This window comes from Scomber scombrus, chromosome 12, assembly GCF_963691925.1.
Source record: "Scomber scombrus chromosome 12, fScoSco1.1, whole genome shotgun sequence".
In the NCBI taxonomy this organism is placed as follows: domain Eukaryota; kingdom Metazoa; phylum Chordata; class Actinopteri; order Scombriformes; family Scombridae; genus Scomber; species Scomber scombrus.
In genome coordinates this window covers 9,369,551-9,394,131 of record NC_084981.1, presented here as the reverse complement: position 1 = coordinate 9,394,131, position 24,581 = coordinate 9,369,551, and the positions used below count along the sequence as shown (strand labels likewise).

General features: G+C 41.3%; 2 protein-coding genes across 2 annotated transcripts; one reads left to right on the top strand and one right to left on the bottom strand.

The window, feature by feature from the left end:
* Positions 1–489: 489 nt before the first annotated feature.
* Positions 490–13,454, bottom strand: nid1a (nidogen 1a). Its single transcript, XM_062429937.1, has 20 exons — positions 13,123–13,454; positions 10,271–10,573; positions 9,967–10,193; positions 9,541–9,839; positions 9,273–9,413; positions 8,892–9,143; positions 8,384–8,584; positions 7,997–8,230; positions 7,673–7,810; positions 6,981–7,109; positions 6,613–6,756; positions 5,770–5,889; positions 5,021–5,236; positions 4,684–4,856; positions 3,713–3,839; positions 3,413–3,584; positions 2,756–2,913; positions 2,553–2,676; positions 1,639–1,751; positions 490–1,083 (listed from the first exon to the last, which is right to left on the bottom strand). Exons 1-20 carry the CDS (start codon positions 13,324–13,326, stop codon positions 959–961), a joined length of 3,600 nt encoding a protein of 1,199 aa, XP_062285921.1. The 5' UTR covers positions 13,327–13,454; the 3' UTR covers positions 490–958.
* A 3,879-nt stretch (positions 13,455–17,333) lies between these two features.
* Positions 17,334–22,630, top strand: gpr137ba (G protein-coupled receptor 137Ba). Its single transcript, XM_062429938.1, has 7 exons — positions 17,334–18,444; positions 20,117–20,166; positions 20,287–20,509; positions 20,902–21,048; positions 21,412–21,540; positions 21,909–22,030; positions 22,126–22,630. Exons 1-7 carry the CDS (start codon positions 18,064–18,066, stop codon positions 22,241–22,243), a joined length of 1,170 nt encoding a protein of 389 aa, XP_062285922.1. The 5' UTR covers positions 17,334–18,063; the 3' UTR covers positions 22,244–22,630.
* The last annotated feature ends 1,951 nt before the right edge of the window (positions 22,631–24,581 follow it).

Sequence of the window (24,581 nt, the reverse complement as noted above, 5' to 3'; positions counted from 1 at the left end):
GGTTTAATCGTGATAACAGTCAATGGATTAATCAACAAAAACAATCATCTTTAAGTGCAGCCCTATTGAATGTCACAGTTTGAGGAAGGTTGTAGTTCTTGTGGTAAACATCCCAATATTCCGAGTTTATCGAGAGCCTCTTAACGCACCAGTGACGCGGGCGAGTGTCTCCCTTTTTTGCGGCAGTATCATGGAGATTATGGGTGGTAGTCATTTTGATCCCTTTTTCAAAGCAGATATGTCATCACCCCCACGACGTCATCCCACGAACACGTTGCTAGGCCACGTGACAACCTGTCTACAATTTGATTCCAGATGTGAATATACTAATACTAATATAAATATGTGCTAACACTTTGACACACTACATTTCGACACATAAGTAGACTCTACATTAATTTATATGCAACAGATATAACAGTAATAACCCCTACCTAACACAAGATGTCGCTATGATGAAGGTAAAGCCACAGACACAGCACACCAACATGTTAGAAAAATGTTTATTCATTTGCTGCACAGCACGTAAACTCATCCCACCAGCTTGTACAGCCTCTTTTTATCCTACTCGACAATAATACTTCCATGAGATAGCCTGATCCAAACATGCCACAGTGTAACACAACTGGCATGAGACGACGTCATGCATTGCTGTAATGAATTTCACATTAAATTATTTATCCCTTGAGCTTCATTCTCAGTTTATGTGCACTCAGATATGCAGTCAACATAATAGTGTTTATATTTACAATTCTGGAAGGCATTGGTGGTCATATAAAGGCAATGGGAGATGTAAAAATGTAGATAAGCATAACACTGAGCAATAAAAGGCACAGTAAGTTCGCCTCTGGTTTTCAGTGGCAGTTTTCAGCAGCTATAGTTTAGTAATGCTGAGTGGCTCCTAATTCGTGATCAAACATCCAAACAGTGTAATCTCTCAGAGCATGACAGCCTCGGTTCAGTACCCGCTGTCTCGGTCCACGCAACCCACTGCGTTGTCGGGACATTTGCAGGAGCGACCGTTTGGTGTTGCTAAACAGAGGTGAGTACAGCCCCCGTTGTTCACAGCACAGTAGTTTTGTCCTGGTGGAGGAAGAAAAAAACACACACAGACTCAGGGGGGTTTTTTATAAATCACAAGCCACTGTAGCAGGGGTCAGTAGGAACAAGCCTCTTCAATGTTTGTTAAACAGATATACACTGTACATACTTAAGGAAACACATAGCAAACTCCAGATGTTGGAGGCCCTCTCTCCCCGGGCTCCACATTCCCCGGCGTTATGCATGCAGTCTTATCTAGAAAGGAGGATGGAGCCTGTTGCTACTCTACGCACAATAACATCAGTCATTCCTTCACTTTATGATGAAGACTAGCTGGAGAATCCCTCCTGTGTTGCTTTCAGGTCAAGGAGTGAACCTGCGATATTTATGGTTCATAACCTGCACTCAGAATGCTTCACATAGGGTACAGAGGTCATGAAAGTGGGTTTCAGTTCCACTGCTAAGCCCTGAAGACTAAAGGAAATGGTTAATAAGTCTGACACAAAGGTAGCCCCCAGATGTACAAGGGTCATATTTTTAAGGAGGATCTAAGGTGAATATATGGTCATGTTGCATCCTTACAACTGGCATATTTACCTGAAGGACAGTGGGCGTAAGCTATGGCGATTCCATATAACTTGGTGCGTTTCTGAGGCTGGAACTCGTCTGACTCCCTGCCAGCATAGCGGTCCACTGCAATCACGGCATCCCTGGTGTAAACACAATCATCACAAGAGTTTAGCTTTCCGGGACTATCCGGGATGTAGAAATGTTAGCATCCCTCACTCGTGTTTTGTATAGTCTGTCAAGAATGAGTAAGGGTTAGTGTAGGTTTCATATTTGCAACTGACTCACTTTGTTGTAGTTAACTGTTGATGGGTGTACTCCCTACCCCCCCCCCCCCCCCCCCCCCCATCACCTCTCAACCTCTTCTTGCAAGGCTGCAGCCCAGGCAAGATCAGAGGAAGGGAGGCCCTGAGCTGGACACTCACAGACACTGAGGCTGAGAAATTGCAAGCAGCTGCCACTTTTTAAGATGCCTCTTCACCCCACATACACACACAGACACACACACACACACACAAATAGACATTCCAACCCCCACCTATTTAGCACTGGCTAACATACAGATTCAGCCGCATGGGAAGAAAGCTCCACAATCCCACAGTCTTGGAGAACATCAAGGCTTCGTGCCTTTCAGTGCAACGCTGATATGTGGGGAGCTTTTTGACCTTTGACCCACCATCCCATACCTCTACCTTAATAGACCTGAGTTCTTGCATTGAACAGTGGACCATAAATAAAGGCTACATTATGTCCTTGATGCTAATTTAAAAGTAGCCTCTCCATCAAATATCTGGCTAAATCCTTAACACAACATTGTTATAAATATTGTACTGGGAGCCTAAAAGTACTTAGTATTTATCTTGACTTTACACATCCCGTATGCTGTCAGTGGATAAAAAGTTCAAATTCTTAAAACACGCTTTTGATTATACAATGAATCAAACCTCTTCCAGTCAGTGTAGTAGATGTTCTTCCCAAACGACACAATTCCAAAAGGATATTGAACTCCCTCCATAACCTGTCTGCGATCACCCCGGTCAGGATGCATGCACTCCATTTTATGCGTGCCTACAGACAAGAAATTACAGTCAGTGCTGATCACAAGGAAAACATGATTTCATAGATGAGTCATCTGTCTAAAACCTACCTGCGTCTGCCCAACAAAGCATAGAGCTCTGCGAGTCGTAAGTCAAGCCATTCGGCAGGCCGAGATCGTCCTTAACTAGGACCCTCCTGTTAGATCCGTCCATGTAAGAGGTCTCGATCTTCGGGGCATCTCGGTTCCAGTCGGCCCAGTACAGATAACTGTTGTGAGGATAGGAGTGCTGTCAGTTCATTACTGGTATTTTTTTTTTTTACAAATTATTAATCAAATAATAAATGTATAATTAACCAGTTTTCCAATGGCTGATTCTGAGAACCTGACTCATACTAGTGGTCTCTTTTCCCCAAACATGGGTTCTCCGCTGGTTCTTTTACCCCTCCTTTTTCACTAATTGCATGTAGCTCATTTGAATGAGGGACCAGGGATTCTTTTGAATAGCAGAAAAACAGTTATTTAGCGTGGATCAGTCATGTCTAGCTGATATCCGAACAGTATCAGTATTGGGCTGATACTGTCCTGGTGTGTTAGATTGGTGCACATCTCTTCTTTAAAGACTACAGAATGAATATGGAAACATTCCTTGGAGATTGGTTGTTTTTAAGGGTTGCTCCAAACACAGGGCACCCCTGCAGGTTCAGGCTTAATGACTCATTCAAGTCAGCAAATAAAGGCTAAAAATGCCCAAAGAACACTACACACCCATTGGGGGGGTCAGCAATAATAGCACGGGGGTTGACGAGGTCAGAGTCTACAATGACACGTCGCTGAGATCCGTCCAGAGAAGCCACCTCAATGCAATCCTTCATAGAGTCCGTCCAGAACATGGTTCGTCCCAGGTGGTCGATGGCAAGGCCTTCTGGGCTATTCAAATCTTTGACAAAAACAATAAAGGCCACATTTTCAACATCACTTTCTTTCTTTATGTTCTTCTAATTCCAGCATGGCTGAAAACTGAAATGAACTAATTGAGTGAAGGATGAAAGTGAACGATCATGCTACCTGATCTAATGACTGCAGTGGGCTGTCCCCCCTGGATGCTGGCCTTGCTGATAGTTGGTGTTGTGATATCTGTCCAGTAGACCATTTTCTCCACACAGTCATAGGCCACCCCAATGATTACCTTCTCCTGCAGAGGGATCAGCAACAAACAATCTTTGAAGTGCAGTTTGTTCAAACAGGATTGGTTTAAGATATACACATCGAACAGATGCGCTTTTTTGACATTAACGTCTAGACATCAATCCAAACAAATAGAGCCACACACTGAGCATGAGCTTGGCCAGACTTGCAGGCCAGCTGGTCTGGAAATTCAGCGTAACAAGAAATGCAGATTGCCATTCCAAAGATGTCGAACTGATGTTAGTAATTAGTGTGAATGTCACCATGTGCCTCCAATAAAGTGTAAGCTGAGAATGCATGAGGCAGATGGGGAAATCACAGAGCAAGAGCAAGAATTATTACTAGCAAGGGAATGGACTTTAGTAAGAGGCTGAGCGGATGTTATATGCACAAAGGAGCAAACTATACATACTGCTGCTGTTTATGATTATTCTGTCTACTGTCATATGAGTGATCAAACATACCAAACAATCCTGACATGACATTATGCTTGCATTTTTAAGTCTTAAACTGGCTGTTGCATTGAAAAAGCACGAACTGTGTGATATTTCAAGCAATGTATCTGTCTGACATAAACAAATTTGCAGCAAAATATTCCTCCCTGTCATATTGCAAAACACACATCATAAACAAACATTTTCACAAGGAGATGGTGCCTATTAAGATTTGTTTTCAGGAAAAAAATAGTGTGAAGTGGGAAATAAGAAATGTTAAAGTGCAAAACAGAATTACTTTAAATTTCTTGGCAACCGATTCAAAGAAATTAAAAAATAAAAACAAGTCACACAGATCCTCTCAGACTACTTTTAGGACATCCTCTCTACTAGACAAGTTTATTTAAAGAAACTTACAGGGAGATGAAGGATAGCCTTGGCATCATCTTTCTTCATATCATAACCATCCATTGGGACATGCTCTATCCTGCCGCTCTGGGCGTACAACAGGTGTGTTCCTGAAGGCAGGGGCAGGACATCAGGTCGTGTGGTGGGTCCAACAGGTGGTGGCACACCACCATTGTCGATGCCTAATGGAGTTAAACACTGAAAGATTAGGGATCTTGTGGAGGTGAAAACCACTATGTTCTTTATAATAAAGCTGCTTTTTTTGGTTCATGTTAGTGTCTGTTTACTCATTGCTCATATATAATTCGCTACTGTGGTGGTCTCTTGATGTATATGATTTACTCACACATTGGTCTGCTGCCAGGCCCAGAGCGAGTCCCTGGGATCTCCTGTCCGTTTCGGTCCACGCACCAGCAGTATCCTGTGCTGCCATGGCACTGCATGGCTTCATAGGCACCGTTCTCGTCGCATACAGGAATATAATGTCCGACGGGAGGCCGTGGGCCCCGTGGACCACCTAGGACACTGTCTCTGTGGCTCTCACATTGCGTTTTTGTCCTCTCTGAAGAGAAGAATGAAAAATAATCTCATGAATGGACACAAATACCTTGAGTGTCACAATGTCACAAACCCAATCAGGAGCTCAGTTATGTTTTCTTTTGTCTTCTGCTTTAAGTTGGCCTGCACAAAAACTCCCACATCCCTCATAAGGCATGACAAAATCTTACTGCTATCCAAAGGAAAATGAAAAACAGGTCCAGCTGGCACCGATAGATTCTAGCAAGGAATTCATTTCCAAAACACTCCTCATGCCCCAAATGGGCAGGAAAAACAATAGTGCGAATGAAAATGATCTGTTTGCTATTCTTCTATGACAGAGCCTGCAAGTAGATGAAAGAAAACTACCAAACTGTCTGCACTCCCACGACAGACACCCAAAATAAATGTATAACAGCTCTGACTGAATCTTACCAGACAGAATAGAAAAAAATGTTGTAAGTAGACTGATGACGGCTAACTGTCAAAGCAACCAGGCTGTGTGAGTAAGGTGTAGGGTTTGCTTGTCAAAAAGTGACAACATTCCAAAAGACTTACCTGGAGAGCATTGGAAACCATCGCCATAGTAACCTGGCCTGCACTGGCAGGTAAAGGATCCCTGAGTGTTATAACACACGGCGTCCTGGTGGCACCTGCCAGACTGGCACTCATCTAAGTCTACAGGCAGGAGCAAAATAGTGTAAGTGAGGACACAGAAGACTCTGTACTGACTACTGTATCAGCTGAAATATTTGCTGCAAGTCCCAATTGTAGTTTCCTTTTATAGTTAGGCATATACAATGTGATCTGGGTCAGTCTGTGCCCAAAAACTGTCCTCTGGATACAGAACATCAAGTAAAGGCATGGAATGGAAACTATGAATGAGTACGAGACCAGTGAAAACAAGTAGGCCTATATGCTGACTCTGGACCGGCACACATGAAATGCCCATCTGTTTTCCATGTATCACTGCAGATGTATTATGTAACTGATCTCCCTTCCCCCACAGCTGAGCAGATGGTTTAACAATTAAAGCCTCAAAGTTCATGTAGTAGATTTAAAAGCTGGACAACTTGTGTCAAAGGACTATATTGTTCATGTTGATGTTGATGATGTTTAGCCTGTAAAATGGGTACTCCCATCATTTAGAGAATATTTAAAAGTGAAGCAACAGAGGCTGAGATATTCTAATTTATAGTCACTAGTAAGGGCGAAGCTACAAAAACATTAAATTATACATTTCCCGTAATGTAATAGTTTGTAGATTCATCTCAAAATGATGATAACTTGTATTTTCTGTGACCTGGGAGTGAGTCTGATTTCATGGCTATTGTATAACCTACAAACTGAAAGTCATGAATTCCTGTGATTATTCTTCACACGTGTGCCTCTGTGCTGTACCTTGGCAGGATCTTCCATCTCCTGTGAACCCTGGCAGGCAGGTGCAGATATAGGAGGAACCTCCAGTGTAGCTGCACTGCGCTCGCTCAGGAATATCACATTCGTGTGTGCCTTCTTCACAGGCATCCACAGGGCGATTAATCTCTGGGGAGAAGAAGACAAAGAACGTACAACATTTTTGGTGCTGATTTTTGCAGATGAAATCTTGTTTGTTCCAGCATATAAAAACAAGACATCACATTAGACATTTAAACGATTTCTACTTAATATTTCAATGCAATTCATTACAGTTTACGTTCGTTTTTCTGAACTTGTACCTCCAGGTGAGATTCCTGGGATATATAATTGTACCTGCACACAATTCTTACCAATGCAGGTCTGTCCATCATTGCCGAACCGATATCCATCCTCACATTCACAGCGGAAGGTCCCGGGCTGGTTGTTGCAGATAGAATATGGGCCGCAGATCTGAAGATTCTCTCGGCACTCATCAATGTCTGATAGAGATGAGAGCCTGTTATCACATGCTAATAAGTGTCACATTAGGTCCAATCTTGAATTTGGAGCTGTGAAGTCTGGATTTGTCGAATCAGTGTCTTTCGCTATCAGAGATCAAATCTGTCAGGAGATCAGAGAGGAGAGCCTAATTAGATTTCTTAATTGCGAATGTTTCAAGATAGCATCTGTCTGAAATACATCCTTCCTCTTTCAACTGTATGTGCCTCAAAGCTCTTCCTGTCTGATCTCCATTGCAAAAGACCCTTGGTTGTATAGCGCATGGGCTGGGAATGAAGACCCGACTGGATATATTAACCTGGTCTGGGAGTAGGGGACATTTTGTTTACCATGTGGGACTCCCTCTACTAATTGTCAAGATTGTCCAGTTCCCCAGGAAGGAAGACTGTAGAGGGTTAATTAAAAGATGTCTCCAAACTGATGGAAACTTGGATTTACTTAAAAGCAGTAAATACATGAATTGTGAGAAGCAGGAAGCTACCACGCCCTCTTTAATGCCACAAACAAAGATTTTTGTTGTATATATATCAAATGTCATTCATACCATAGCAAGTACGGCCGTCACCGTTGAAACCAGCAGCACACTCGCAGGTGAACTGGGTCCCGTCTCCAGCTCTGCAAACAGCGTTGGTGTCACAGCCGTGTCTTCCAGTGAAACATGCGTTCTCCGCTGGCTGTCCTCCTGAGAGGGGAAGGTATATTTTGGGACAATGTTACTAGCGCGCTGCTAACTTCCACAATGTCATGACGAAAACGTATTTACAATTCAACAATACAGTGTCTTGGTCAGGATGTTATATGTTGTGATCTGGGAAGGAAGCGAGTTCAGACCACAACAGGAAGACTAGAATAATCTCCATGACCTCACCGTTGGTGTCTCCGATCTTGTTGCTCATGGCGAACCGGATGAGTTCATTATTAGCATCGTACATGACAAAGACCTGATCCACACTGAGCATCTGGGTGGGTTTCATGTCTCTTAAAGACTCGCCATGTTGGCAACTCTGGAAGGTGATGGTCTGACGCCACTGATACGTCCTGGTCTCAGTGGTGCCATCGGGAAAGCTCACCACGTAGTCCCGATTGGAAGATGAGGTGATCACTGAGAGAAATAATAGACAGATAAGGAACAAGTACATGATTGTTTTTAGTCATTGCTTGTTTCACAAAGAGTTTCACTATGATTACAAAAGCACAAAGGCTTGAGAAATATTTTGGATGAAGAAGCTGTGTCTCTGTTTAGATTGTGCCTCACAGTTGTTGCTGTACTGGTAGATCTCAGAGTAAGGGTCGATCTGCACCGTGGAGCCGCGTGTCACCTCAGGGACCCGGCCTTCCAGGGAGGTGCTCACTGCCAGGTGGTCGTGCTCATCGATGCCTTTGAACTCCTGCCTGATGGTCAGCTTCTCATTCCCTGGCAGAAAGGTCACCTCTGCCTGGCGTGTGAACTCTCCCCCTACAGAAGACAGACAACAAGAGGAGGTCACTTTAAGACCCTGGCCCTGGATGAACTTTGGCTCCCCGCCTTCTGTCTCAGCTGAGGTAATGTGAGGGGAATTCAGCTGGACAGAGTGAGTGAAACTGCAGCTGTATGGCAAACGGCGCTTCTAGCAGCAGTAACATTTGTGCATTGAGATTTTTGCATTCCTATCTTTACAATTTTGTTTTTCTAACCAAGTTAAGCATGAGAAAATCACACGAGAAGCTGGTGGCTTTCACATTATCAGATGTTGCGCAGTTGTAGAAACCTTTCTCACACTCACCAATAATACTAAAGCCATTCTTGAATCCAGGCTGCTCCAGAGCAAACGCCCACCCGATCACACCACCGAGGGCTGATAGAGGCTGCAGTGAGGGGCCAAGGGTGTAAGGGATGTCACTGATGGCCACATAGGAGCGGCCATCGTTCACCACCACGTATGAGTGGAGATCGTTGCTGCTGAACTCAATAGGAGAAGGAGAGTTGCCAACAGACACTTTTCCATGTACTTTACCATTCATCCTTTGAGGCTTTCCTGCAAAGCAAAGCACGACCATCAATGCTGAGTAACAGAGAGGTTGATTAAACATACATAGATTTGCTGTAAACGCTCAATTCAGGAGTTGAAGGTTCCATATTTAATCTGAAGTGAATGTGTCCATACCTTCTGCCACACACTGTATGCCATTGCCATAGAAGCCAGGCCTGCAGTGGCAGCAGTATCCACTGGAGTAGTCCTTGCAGTCAGCAAACTGGGAGCACTTATTTCTGTTGTTCGTACATGTCCCAAAGTTGTATGAGAACACTAAAAACATTAAAAATAAGAACTGTAAGAATATGACTGAAGAGTTAATTGATCAAGTTGGTTTAATCTTCCAGTACTGACAAGAGAGCCAAGCAAAACAATTTCAGCCTTTCTCCTGTGGACTCACCATCTACATTTATATCTGTGTCATCCACCACCACCACTTCTGGGTTGTTAGGGTGATTTGGCTGGTACTGAACTGGGTGAACTGCTATCTGCTCTATTTCATAAGGTGGGTACTCCACTTGCTGTCCATCAGTGTACACAGTCCTCCTTGCATTGATGGCCTCTTCATAGGCATCAGAAGTCCTCTGCAATGAGGCTTCAGTGGGCAGGTCAGTGACCTCTCCTGGAGCCACATTGGTAAAATAGGGAGAAGTTCCAATCTCGTACACCCATACCCCCCGGAGGCCAGAGTTGGTGTGTCTATGAGGGGAAAAAGGTTAAATTTGTAGGGTTACAACATATTTTGCTGTTACAGTTCTTGATTTTCCAGCCAGCGACACTGGTCAGGAAATGGTGTTCCTGTGCTGACAGTCATTGGTTGACTTACTCTGTTAAAGCCCTGACGGATTCCTCGTTGTCAGTGGTAGTGCGATAGTGCGGTCCCTGACTGGAAAACAGGAAACCTTGGACCAAACCCTTACTGAAGCCTGCACGCATGATCACACTACTGTCATCTACAGGCGTGGTGGTAAATTGTATCCCATCCCTTGTATACAGAACGATAGCATATGAGGCGGTCTCCAGGGATGCAATGACCAGCTGGAAGGTGTTTCTCTGTGTAATAAAATATTAGAGAGGATGTAAATGACCAGTTCCATTCCAGGTAACTTGAATAACCATGTGACACTCACCCTCTTGTCGATGTCATCTCCACTGCTTTGAGGTTCGTTAGAGGCGATATCTACCCAGGTGATCACCACAGCATGGGTAGGACTGACTTCATCGTCTTCTGGAAAGGCCCTATTGATGTGCTCTGCAGCCTGACGCAGAGTATGCGGACTGCTGTCTTGACGGAAGAAAACCTTCCCCACAGCATCACTTGTGTCCAGATCTCCTTGCAGAGCTGCAATCATGCCAAAGTCTGGGGCCGTTTTGCCAAGATATGTCAACTCGCTTGCCGGCTCTGCTGTGGCAACAAAACCATTGGTGTTGATCTGAAATTAAAAACACAAGTTGGTAATGGGCATAACAAAAACTGAGATGGTTGTAACTGGACAACTTTCTTTCTAATAACTACAACGCACAATGAATTGTTTCACAGCAGAGGCAAACCCAGTCCAGTCTGACCCACTTTGATCTTTACTCCAAACTCATTAGACTAACGATCCGAGTCAGCTGCTATGTCCTACAAAAGCACTAATGAATAAACAAGATGCCATTTAACACAGATTTAACACACTTACGGTTTAATACAGAGCACATGCGGGACTCGTGAAAAAATGGGGAAAACCTGGGCTAATGTCAAAAAAAGACACAAACACCCACTCTGCACATGGGGCTCCTCCACTTCCTGATCAGGGGAAAACAAGAGCACTATTCCTGGCCCCGGCCATACTGTTTCCTGTCCTTGCCCCTGACAAGCAGCCCTAGAGAGCCCAAAGATTGCGCACTAATCTTCATTACAGAGACTTCCTGCCAAAATGGAAGATATAACTGGGAAAATTATTCAGTCATTCTGATATCTGCAGAGAGATCTTTACAGTTAGTGGGATACCCAAACACACCAGGGCTTGATGGAATATGAATCACAGTCACAAGGAGACAATAAAACCTCCTAATGATTTGAGAAAAGTGTGATATGCATTACTGTTCCCCTGCAGGGCACAGACAGTTCAGACTGTCTTGTAGGCTAAATGAAAATAAGGCTGTGTTGACTACAGTGGAGAAAAATGTTTGTGGTGGGTGATGTAGGGACAATTTGGATCTAGTCAGCTGCAGGAAAACCCCCCAAGACTGATTATTATAAGGAGGAATTTAATATTTATTTTTAACCCCAGTCTCATGTGTTAACCACAAATGTTTGCCTCCTCACATCTCCTTTATTAGATCTACTCATCTGATGAGATCAGACATGTTACTGCTCCATACATGTCAGTACTTTTAAAGTAAAACATTTACATAAAAAATCCTACTTAAGTAAAACTTTAGTAAGTTATTTGTAAAGTATTTGGCAGCAAAATGTAGTTAAAGTATTGCAGTAAAAGTAGAAGTTTGATCCTCAGACTGATATATTATTAAATATGACATCAAAAGATTATTAATACTGAAGCATACATATGTAATTGTACATGTTATTGTTGTCGCTGCTGGAGGTGGAGTTACTTTGAACTACTATATATTCAGTCAGCTAATTTGGTCCAGTAGTTCCCAACCTAGGAGTCAGGCCCCTTCAAAGGGTTACCAGATAAATCATAGACATCTGAAATGTGACCCCGATGACACACTGGTTTTTGTAAGACGCCAAAAGCCAGAAAGGTTGGCGACCACTGGTTTCATCTGTAACAGTGTGTTGTATTTTGTATTTTAAAAGCTTGTTGTATTATCCATTGTGTCAAATATTCATCTTCAATCATATGAAAAGTAACTAAAGCTGTAGTGGAATAGAGAGTACAATATTTCCCTCTGAAATGTAGTGGAGTGGAATTATGAAGTAGCAAAAAATGCAAATACTCAAGTAAAGCATAGTACCTCGAAATTGTACTTTGGTATAGTACTTGAATAAATGTACTTCAGTACTTTCCACCACTGTTACAGAGTTATATAGCCTGTTAGTTTCATTCATGAATTCATGACCATTAATGTGACTGTATGGGTAAGCTTTATATGAAATGAAGCTAACATAGTTGGTAGAAGAGAAATAAATGACAACTACTTCAAGTATACAGTACATTATCTGATTTAGGCTTCTTACTTTTTAAAACATAAAACATTATCAATGCTTACAGGCAAAGTTCCCAAATTTTATATGAATACTTTTTGTACACAATTACTCTATGATGGCAAATCCACATGCCAGACAATTAAAACAAAGATGCAGCATATTTCTTTGAAAAGGAGAATCACTGTGAATAAAGAGCTGTTTGTCCGTCCAACACAATGGTGCAGCTTTCACCCAAATGTTGCTATTGCCTTTTTCCAAGTAATTTAAAAGCGGAAACAGAAAGTAATAAACACATGAATGCTTTAGGAAATAATTTGATCACAGTGTCATTATTTTCCATAGTGTTATTTGATACATGAGGAAAGCCTCTTGTGTGAGCCTGAACAGAACATATACATAATTGCTTCAAGAAAGCATGCCTTTATGACCACATTGTTACGTGAGATGGCAGATGTTTTGGGATGGGTTTCAAATAGGGTTTTTGGAGTACTTTAGTCTTTCGGTCAACAGTAAAATGATAACCTCTGGGGAAACTCTAAGAATGTGTGGACACATGCATTCCACGAGATACTGCAGCTTCTGTGATAACTAAACCAATATTTACAGGGAGCGACAGAAAAAGTAATACCCTGCCCCAGATATATGTTGCAACTTCCAGGTATTGTTTACGGTTTAAACTACTGACCCCTTTTCATGTTCTACTACCCGGGGTTCCGTGCGCAATTACGCAAAATCGATGGACAGTCCACCCTTTCCAGTAAATTCCTGTCATTAATCAAAACCAGCATGACTGATAGAGCAACAAGATGTGGATAAACTTACAAAGATGCTGTCGAAAGTGCCATCATAAAACAACACTGGCCTGTCCAGGTTAAGTCGATGCGTCTGGTCAGTCCCTGATTCCAGTAGCTGGTCTCTTGCGCTTGGACCGAAAGGAAAAAGCTCCCCTCGCGTTATGCTCTGCACCGACGCCACAAATCCGAGAAAACTCGCACAGACGAGCCATCCTTGCTCCTGCCAACCCATTGTTCGTGTTTCACAGGCAGTTGAGCAGTCCTGTGGTTAGTCCAAGCCAGGTTGTGCCGAGAGAGTGACGCTCTACTAGGGAAAGTTCAGACAGAGTTTGAGAGGCGTGGGGCGGAGCTGGGAAAGGCGCTTAGAACTGCTTTCCCTAAACCACCAACACTGGAAAAAGAAATGAGAGGTAGTCTATACTTTACTTCTCATGTCGCCCGTAAAACGATTCCTGAAGTGATTTGGCACGGACTGTGGGCATCCTCTAGGTCAGTTTGTTTGCAGGCCATAACCAGACATCTTCAGTGATGGCGTTTGGCCCACTTTAGAAAACAAAACACTGTACTATAGGAGTTATAACTGTTCGTTGAGGATAGAAGTAGACACAGAGAAGCACAGGGGTCAGTTTCACCTCAGACCCCTCTATTTAAATTCTGACTTGCAACTCATTATTCCTCTGTTTCCAGTACAGTGGGAAGCAGCCCTCTCTATTTGGATCATAAGGTATTACAATACAGGGTCCACTGTGTAGGACGTTTAAGTGTCTCCAGAGGGACAACACTAGAGCTGTATTAGGAAGTTTGGATATGGGCCAAGGGGCCATCAGAGCATAAACATCAGAGCATGGACCAGTTACCGGCAACAGAGCCCCACGGCCAGTTTGATTGAAACATTATGTAAAGGACAATATCACAGAGCAGTGTACCATACACTAATCATTTGAGGCATGCCACTGTGGCTATCAGACTCGACTCCAGCTGGGATAATGAGATGTTTCTACCCCACTAACGGATGGTCAGTCATCCGTCCAACACTTTGGTCCAGTTATCTGAACAACTACTGGCTGCAATGCAGTGAAATTTGAATATAGGTATTCATGGTCCCTGTGATTCCTAATGATTACTGGTGACATCTGACCTTTGTATAGTGCTAGCATTTGCTCAAAATGTCTTCTTCACCCACACAGTAATCCAGTGCAAAAAATTAGGGTAACAATTTATTTCCAAATCAATGCCCGACTTTCCATTGCAACTGATATGAATTATCATTAACCCTTAGATGATGGATCGTAAGGCCTATCAGGCCAAGATTTTCACTACACTAGGGATTCTGAGCACATAAATGCTCTCTGGGGGAAGAGCCATTTCTAATTTAGTCTCTCCATGAGCTTCCCTCTTGCACCACCCTCAGGCCAAAATGTCATTTTTTCTAACAGAAGATGTAATAGCCAGATTGCAGTAAAATGTACAGGCCACATTTATGCTTCCAAGGGGGTTGCATCCTTTTGATTATAATGAAACCATTCTTAAGCATCACCCGCAGGTCTAACTTTCCATGTTCAGCCCTTCTACTGGTTGGGCTCAAAGATGAGTTTCTTCTCCAACAACAGCCTCAATATTAGCTATATCTACTTTTAACATATTAGAATTTGCTGAGTTGTCGGACAGTATTTTTTATTTAAAGTCAACATTTCCATCAATCTTGAAATCTGGTGTTAGCAGCTGAGGCTCACAAATGGTTTCATATTAATCCAAAATAAGTCACAGATGAGATGAAAGTGTTTCATGCCTTTGATGTGGAAATTACTTGTAAACAACACTGTAAATTATGTTGTTTTAAATAGCATTCATTAAATCGGCATGTGTGGGAGATTATGCCTGGAGTTTCATGTATCTTTGTTCCTAAAATTCAAATCTTTTCTTCCATAGATAGTTAAAACAATTTAGATAAATGATTTTTGTACAGACATTAGCAGTCATTGTAAGACATTTACATTCAAACTACTTATTTTTGAAAAGAGAATTTCAAATGTTCAATGTACTATCATGTTTTATAAATGGATATACATAGATATGGATAATGTGAATTCATGTATTGAACATTCAAACTATTGTTTTTTGCACTGTTTATTGTCTTTTTATTGACAGTATCCTATGTTCTAGCTTGAATTAAGGGTTAGGGTTAGGGTTATGGTGGGGATGGTATTTCCATCTATAATACAGTTTAAAGGTGCCACCTTCTGGTCAGTTTGTGAAGCTTGCATTTGTGGTTTCCTTATATATCCACAGAATTAAATGTTTTCAGAACTTAATATAGGTAAATTTACATCATATACTGTGCAAAAAATATATTTGTTTATTTTATCATATAACAAAATATTACAAGGATATTTGAATTACAGTAGTGTGGGCTAATTTATGTAAAATGTACTAATATATATTTAGTTCAGAGACTTATAGAATTAATACCAAGGTGCATTGAAGCTGTTCACATATATACTGATACACACTGGGCCCTCGTTGAACTCTCAGTGGAAATTGATGGGATATTTATCGTCGAGCGAGTGATGTTATTAGCTGTGACTTGTTAGTGTTTGAGTGAGTCTGTTTCTCTGACCGTGTTGCCTGGAAACCAGCCGACTGTGATCTGATGTGTCTTTGGCAGGAAACTGTAGCCTAATAAGACTGAAGTGCCATTTCGTCACCACTCCATTAATATTCTTTTTGAAACACTGACAAAACCGGAGACGTGGGTGAGGTGTGTATTAAAATGTCGGTGCCTAGCTAAGGGATCAGTAGGCTATTAAATATTTTGCGTCACATACATTCATTATTCATTCTTTGACCAGATATTGAACTTATTGATGACTGAATATTGTTTGAAAAAGTCCTGAGCTTTACTTTAGCAATTGTCATATGCACATTTGCAATCATTTTTACATTTTACACATTAGAAGCCAAACAAAATACTGTATCTATGATAATGTGAATATTCTTGGTCTCACAGCCAAAAGGGAAATACTGTAGATGACTGCATCCTGTTTGGTGTGGTGCCTCGGTGGTAGTGGCCCTGTGTGAGGAAAGATTAATGTATCACAGAGGTCAAAGGTGAGCTGGAGTGATCTCCTACCTTGGCCTTTCTCATGTTCACATGCCCCAGTCCTGTCAAACAGAAAACACTCAGACCATAACAAACTTCACTTCGGTTTGTGTGCAGATCACTTAAGTTCCTGCTACCCTGAATGGCCTTGAAGTGTTCTTGGTTAAAGTTAAAGTACAAATGCAGACATTTTACATTTGAAAACCAGTTTACTTATCTTACTACGCAGCCTGTGAAAACAGTTGTATCATGTCTTCTCTGGTTGTGGAGGAGCTTCCTAAAGTCTGAGGAAATAACCCTGATGATGTTATCAGGCATTCAACTTGGGCCTGATAACATTTGATAACAGACAGTGGTGGATGTTCACTGAGTAGAGAGTATCTAATAAAACATGCTTTTGATTCACCTTATGGAAACTGTGAGATCCAGTATTTTTGGAGGTTGAGTTATACTGGGAACTAAAAGCCAGGACGTGTTGTCCTCTGCTATATCAATTTGATTGTTCTTTGAACATTTTAAAATCTATCTCTTGATAAGACTAGATTACAAACTGGGTAAAGCAGGAAATGACTGCAGGGCCCCAGTGCCAAGGTTCACTTTGGGGCAATTTGATTAATTTATTAATGTAAAATGAAATGTATTTTTTTCTTACCTTTAGGTTCTGTCTGGTACCAGGGCCCTGTGCCAGAACATGGTTTTAATACATTGACATCTAGTTTAATTGAATTGATTACAAACAGTTGTTTGTTATTTTTCTGATAATCATTTTTTTTAAAGATATCATTTGGGCATTTTAATGTGTTTACATGGTATAGTACATATTAAATGACAAGGGCATCCCCAACTATGAGCTCATTTTGTAGTTGATTTGCTCTGCAGTACAGATTTCTTTCTCTTTTTCCCTAATTTTAATTCCTTTATGCTTCAAGTTGATATTATATTCACGCAGTGCATAATCTTGAGTGATATTTTAATCAAATTTCAAGTGTGGGAACATGGGGTGAGGAGTGGGGTGGCTCAATATGGCTAATTTTTGCTCTGGGTCCCTCAGAAAATTCATCCGGTATTGTTTCTTGCAAATTCCCCCAACTTTATGTAAGTGCAGTAGTAAATAACTGAACTTGTCCTTCAAGAATTTTCTTTATCATCTTTAAGCAAACACAATCTTTTCACACCAACTTAAAAAAAAAGAAAGTATGCTTAAATACATCAACAGAATTTAACAAGCTACCTAGATTTTTAAGAGCCGATTAAACTGTGATCTGAAGCAGAGTTACTTTTCATGATAAACGTTAACAAAATGACAGTAAAACACATGTGGGAGCTGTGAGCTCTCCTGTGAGCTCTCCTGGGATCAGCGCTGTGGTGGGAAGCACCATCACAGGGTTAAAGGTACAGCAGCGTGCGTCAGATGATGCGTACCGTCACGTAACGAGGCGGGGGCCGGGCTGTCCTGGCTCTCTAAGCTCCTGGCTGCAGCTCTTTGCAGCTTCCTGCCCGCTGCTGCTCCGGACAAACGGCTCATTCTCATCACTGATCATGTGCCTCTCTCTCCGGCTGTCTCTGGCTCGCTCGGCGCTGCGGCAGGAAGTTCGACTTGTTTTCTCTGCGCTGCTTCCCTTTTCTCCCTCTTCTTGACAGCCTCATCCACACAGTTTTTTTTCTCTCAGCCTCGGCTCTCACTTATCCACTGCCGAGCGTGAGAGCCGTCTCCCGTGCAGAGCTGTAGCCAGAGTAAGCAGAGAGAGAGAGAGAGAGAGAGAGAGAGGCTGGATCTGTGAAGCCCGGAGACCGGCGGCGAGCACCGGCAGAGCCCTCCCTCTCCATCCCCGCTCCGCTCCCTCCTCCCTCGGCCGGGGAGTGCAGGTCATGGAGGCCCTGGTGGAGGAAAATGAGCCGTCGCTGATGGACCAGCCCATGCCTCTGCCTACCCTCAGCCCGGCCGTACCCCCTTACGTCACTTTGGGCCTGACAGTGGTGTACACCGTCTTCTATTCCCTGCTCTTCATCTTCATCTACGTGCAGCTCTGGATGGTCCTGCGGTACCGACACAAGCGCTTCAGCTACCAGACTGTGTTCCTCTTCCTGTGCCTGCTGTGGTCGGCCCTGCGCACCGTGCTCTTCTCCTTTTACTTCAAGAACTTTATCACAGCCAACACTTTGGGGCCCTTTCCATTTTGGCTGCTCTACTGCTTCCCCGTTTGCCTGCAGTTCTTCACACTCAGTCTCATGAACCTTTACTTTGCACAGGTGAGTTGTTGTTGTTGTTCATCCTGGCACCAGTGTGTCATGTGGTGCGTTCAGTGTCCCACTTCTCTGCACCTCTGTGAGCTCAGTGTTATTATGCGTGTTGAATCTCAAGAAATCTGCAGGGATTCAGCTTTTATTTAAACATACCCTGTCCTCATGTGAACCAGAGGCTGAAACCTTTTGACATCCCAAAGTGTAAAATGGCTATGTGCTGCTAGTAACAGAATAACATGGATCAGGGCAACATAATATAGCCTCATATGATGCTTAACACTGGATCATGTTCAAATGAGAGTCCCACTTGGAGAGCCATGCTACTAGAACTGAGCAGTGTGGTCAAAATTAATATCACAATCACACCAGTAAGAATATATTGAACACAGTGATCTATAACAATGTAAAACAAAACCTGAAACAGCTCATAATAAGTGTACCGTATGATGTATAACAATTCCACTAGACCTGACGTGATGTAAAGCATTGATTTTGAATGATAAGTAACTGTTTTAAGTCATTTGTTAAGAAATAAGGCTAAAGCTGAAACAGTTAGTCGATGAGTGAATTGAAAGAAAATGATTTATTTGAACTATTCTGATAATCTGTTGATCTTTTCAGTCATTTGTCATGTAAAATTCTGAACAATGAATTGATTACAGCTGCTTTTCACAGTTTTATATAATTTTATATGGAATGTCTTTTGGACTGTAGGTCGGAAAAAAGAGACATTTGAAGATGACACATTGGACTCTAAGAAACTGGGATGGGGGTTATTTTTTTTTACTACTTTTTGACTAATTGAGAAAATAATTTGCAGGTTAATCAGTCATGGGAAAAAAGTTCCTATTTTATGGAATATTTGCTTGATAGTGAACTGAATAGCTTTATGTTTTGGTGGTAAATTGTCTATTTATTTATTGACAAAATGATTGTCAAATGTTTTAAATCAATTTTTTTGTTGAGAAAAGTACAAAAAAGAAAGATTAAACATCATACATTTTCTCCCTTTTCCATCCCTTCCATAGAACACACATACACAAAGTAAGCTTGTACGACTGTGGAGAACTAGCAGTTGTCAAACTCCACCATCCTTCTCCTCTCAATGGCTAACCAAACTGTAAGCCACATCCCATGCTCAGAGGGTCTTAAGACTGGCCCCATGCATTCAGGCCACACACGTCAGATTAATTACTGATGAAAATAATTATTAGTTGGGGAGTTATAGCTCAGACCCACCTGTTACATCCATTACATCTAATATAACACTCTAATAGTCCCCTGAGAGCGAGTCCCATTTACAGTCTGTCCAGTAAATGTAAATGTGTCATTGTAACACATTTATATTCAGATCAGCTTCAAAGTGTGATGCAGTGAATCATTCCTCATCTTTCTTACATAATCCAAATATCAAATAATAGCCTCTTTGGCATTTACCTAGTGCTTATTTTTAGTATAATCCTCTTGTACTGATTTGAGTCTCAGTTGCGAGACAGTGAGGCTAAAAGCTTTACGGCCTGTGTTGTCTGAGAAAATGTTTCTGTACTTAAATGCTGTGAAGTTCCTGTTTCAAGAGAATTCTTTTCTAAGAGCGAGAATACAGAAGTGAAAAAAGGGCTGACAGAAGAGCGTGACACATTTGCATGATACACTTTTTTGTTTTGTTTTCTCTCAACAGGTCATTTTCAAAGCAAAGTCAAAATATGCACCAGAGCTTTTGAGATACAGGTAAGAACATTAACTAAGAGAATCTGCCTTAATTTAAATAATCCCAATAAAAAAAAATCTGAACTGAAATTTTCATGATAAAAACAATATGTTTCTCTCTTCTCATGTCTTGACCTGCAGGCTGCCACTGTACCTGCTCTTCCTGTTTATCAGCCTGGTGTTTTTAGTCGTGAACTTAGTGTGCGCCCTCCTGGTGAGGATGTCTTCTGCAGAAGCCCACACCATTGTGCTGGTGAGGGTCACGATCAACGACACGCTCTTTGTCCTGTGTGCCGTCTCGCTCTCCCTTTGTCTGTACAAGATCGCCAAGATGTCGCTGGCCAACATTTACCTGGAATCCAAGGTGAGAAATAACTCCAACCCTGTGATTTAACACTCTGAAAGATGCAGCGGAAATCAAATGAAGCGCAGCTGCAGTCACATTTAAGTAACTCACATCAAAAGGTATTGTGCGCTGCATATAGCACCCTGGTGTGAAGAGGCACTTCTCCGTGTAATTTATGCTTCGTACACAGCGATTGTTTCCCTAGCAACCAAGTGTGGTTCTGTTTGCACGACTGGGTATTTTCTGTGCTTGCGCATGCTTGAAAATCACTACAGTTCGCTCCTTATCTTCTATGTCTGTCTGTTTCACACTGACAAAAACAAAACGACAGACAGACACTTCAGTTTCCATGTAGTTTTGATGTTTGAATCAGATTTACACTCCTCAATGAAACTCTTCCAACTGTGCAGGGAACGTCAGTGTGCCAGGTGACTGTTATAGGAGCCATTGTCATCCTCCTGTATGCATCCAGGGCCTGCTACAATCTGGTTGTCCTGGGACTCTCAAACAAGAGTATTAACTCCTTTGACTATGACTGGTACAACGTTTCAGACCAGGTAAGCCACCACCACACCTCCATAAGTATTTTGATGATTCATGGGGAAAAACGATGCGCTCTTTTTTCCGAGAGCAGAGGTCAACTGTTCAGACCAGTTGGTTGGGTCTAATGCGATCTACCCACCTGCACTTTTAGTAAAGTTTCAGCCAGTTTTTGTCTTGGAGATCAGAAAGGAATTGGCGCTAAACTGATGCTGAGTTTGTTTTTGAAGGAGCAAGCGGAGCAGTTGTTTGTCTTGTTGTGATGATTGTGAAATATAGTTCCCCCTGTTCTTCTTTTAACAATCCATCATTGGGTCAAAGAGCAGCCTGTTGCAATACTGTATAGTGATACGGTATGTTTTTCTCTTTTGTTTTTTCAGGCAGATTTACAGTCGACTTTGGGCAACACGGGCTACGTGGTCTTCGGGGTGATCTTGTTTGTGTGGGAGCTGCTCCCAACTTCTCTTGTAGTTTTCTTCTTCAGAGTTCGGCAACCCAACCTAGACAGAGTAAGCCAGCAAGTTACTCTAAACCAGTAGTTCCCAACCCCCATTCCAGATGACTTATAGGGAAGCAGATGAAATGTAGTTCTTGTGAAATACCAGATTTTTTTTTTATTTTTTTTTTACCACTTCAGGAATCTAAAATTACTCAAATGAATCACATTGTTTGATAGAGCTGCTTATAAGTCACAGACATATGCAGTGTTTGAAAAGCGGTTGCAAGTAGATATAGTGGTAAATATTGCTTCATTTTAAGGAATTTTAACGCAAACAAGGTTGGGAAATACTGCCTTAAATGTTTAAAGATTTTGTAAGCAGTTACCATTATTTTTACCCTGTCTTTTTTCCTTTTTGTATCCATCTTGTCCATGCAGAGTGGCTCTGGGCTTCCTGGTCATGTCTTCTCCTCTAGGGCTTATTTTTTTGACAACCCACGTCGTTACGACAGTGACGATGACCTGGCATGGAGCGTCATGCCTCAGAATATCCAAGCCAGGTAAAAATGAAACATTACCCTGATTTAATATGTACGTAACAAAGTCAGAGACGGGTGATTTGTCATGGATGTGTTCGCTCTGTTCGACTCTCCAGTTTGGCGGCCGACAGTTACGAGTGGGGAAGCCAAAGCAGCGGCATCAGTGCCTACATCGGAGGGGACGAGAGTTACCACCTCCCTCCTCCTCCTTCAGAGGAGCTCAGCCATTACTGAGGGGAGTTCGCAGAGACTCCTACTGACCTGTAGCTTTGTGTTTTTAATTGTATATTTTTGCACTCTCACTGATATTATCAGACTGAGGCACACAGGGCTGAAGGCTGCCTTCAACTCGATACATTCAATTTTCTATTTTGTCTAGAGAAGAACTAACAAACCTTTCTCTCTGCCAGTATATGAAGGTCCACTGAGGGGACATTAATTTGCACACTCCTTGTACAAAGTATGATCTAATTTTGACTGCTCTTAAATGTTTTTTGATGTATAGTTTATATTGAATACTGCTTAATATATTTCCTGACCTTTGTAATATGTACTGTATTACTATTTTATGTAAGTTCTTTTTCATACAGATTTGTTTATATAGATGAGAAATTCATTTAATTCATATTAAAAAAAGTTTAAATGCTGTGAAAAAGCAGTTTGTTTTAAATGTCACACTAGTATTTTTGTGAAAAGTTGACATTAGGCTGTCCATCTTTTTGTAACATGTCAACACATATTTGGAAAAAAGTGACTTAAAATGATTTTCACAGATTAATTTAAAAAGAAAAGTTCGACCATGAATCTCAGCAGAAAATCTCCTGTAGTGACTCCTAAGAGAGTGATGTGTGCACTCTCAACTGTGTAATGAGTTCATTTCTAGCACATTTGACTTTTAATTTTGTTATGTTCTTACATTTTAATTATTTAAAATTTTAAAAACCCCAGCTCATTCAAAGAGTGGGAGAGAAATACAGTAAAAATGGTTGATGCCAGAGTTTAGAAAAGTTAATTGTATGCTGTAGTCAGTGAGTTTCTCTTGCATGAACTGTAGCTGAAGCATATTTGCATTTGTTCTACATGTGACATGTAGATTAGATTTTTAACACACACGCATATATAGTTTTTGTATTCCTTATTTTTCACTAGTCACATTTGGCACATCACTTTACATTTTATACATTACACAAATAACCCTTCAAATCTGATGCATGCCACAAGACAATTTACATCGAAGATCATATTGTGTGTGAAAGGAAAGAGTATCCGCACAGACTAAAATAACTTTTTTTTGTCTAATCTGTAACAATGATACAGCACATAATTAATAATTTAATGATACTTAATTACTCTAATACATTGTAGTACTATAAATACAATTACTACTGTATCACTCTTAAATATTAGGTTGGTAATACACACTGTAAGAGAATTGCCTGTATAAGGTAATGGTCTGTTTTGTCCTGAACACACAGCTAGCTAAATTTACAGCAGATTATAAAGATACACTTTCCATTCTAGTTGAGCTGGGTGATAACTATTCACCAACTTGTCTTATTCTTACTGGAGTAACAAGAAGCAGAGGAATAATGAAAAAGTGTGTCAGTGACCACTGGGTGTAACAGAACAGTTGAAAATGTGGTTAAAATTTTGATATGAAGTTCATATGATGAAGAAATAGCTCTTTAAATTTCAGCAAAATGTCAGAACAAAAGACCAGCAGGCCACATAGGTTTTGAACTTCTCTTCATTTTATTGACAACAGTTTTCAAAGACGGTTGTGGTCTAAAAGCACTTAATACATCATGTACCCTGGACAGCTATGGAAGTTGATGCTGTAAAATTTAGCAAGAAATTGATGGTTCAGTTGTAAAAAAGGAACATTCTGACAATGCATTTGGGAAATGTAGGTTTAGAGATTGAATTGGTGATAAAATGTTTAAGTTATGGATTAGGTTACTCATTTTATTAGAGCGCTGATTTTTCTTTCATTTCATTTGAAGTATAAATGCAAAGCTGTATAAAATTAACCAAAAACTGAAAACAGAGGCAACTCTGGTATACTATGCAAAGACATTACCTGTCCTTAGAAAAACCCAAGTAATTTATACAGTAATGTGTTCAAGACTTATTCAATAGATTCAAAAGTTTTTCATCATTGATGAAATATTACAATTGCATTTTTCAGCTGTTTAAGGAGAGATGATCAATCACTGACCTCAGCTGCAGCTCATACTGGTTGAAATTGTCCTAAAGCATGTAAGCTTTGTCCTCTCATCAAGTGTGAATAATTAAATTTTCATCATGTGGAGTTTATTTTTTCCAAGATCCAAATGACAAAAAGGTGCACTTCAGTACACCTCCTGCAGAGGGCAGCGTGACACTGCGTTTGATACAAACAGGACAGGCGGCAAGTCAGAAACAATTAACCTTAGATCACAAGACATAGGTATATGTATGTGTATGTTTCTTGGTAACTTGGTTCTAATTCAAATAGCTTATGTATTCAGGAGAACAGGAGTCACATATGACACAGCATCAGCTGTGTTTCAAATGAACTCAAATTAAGACC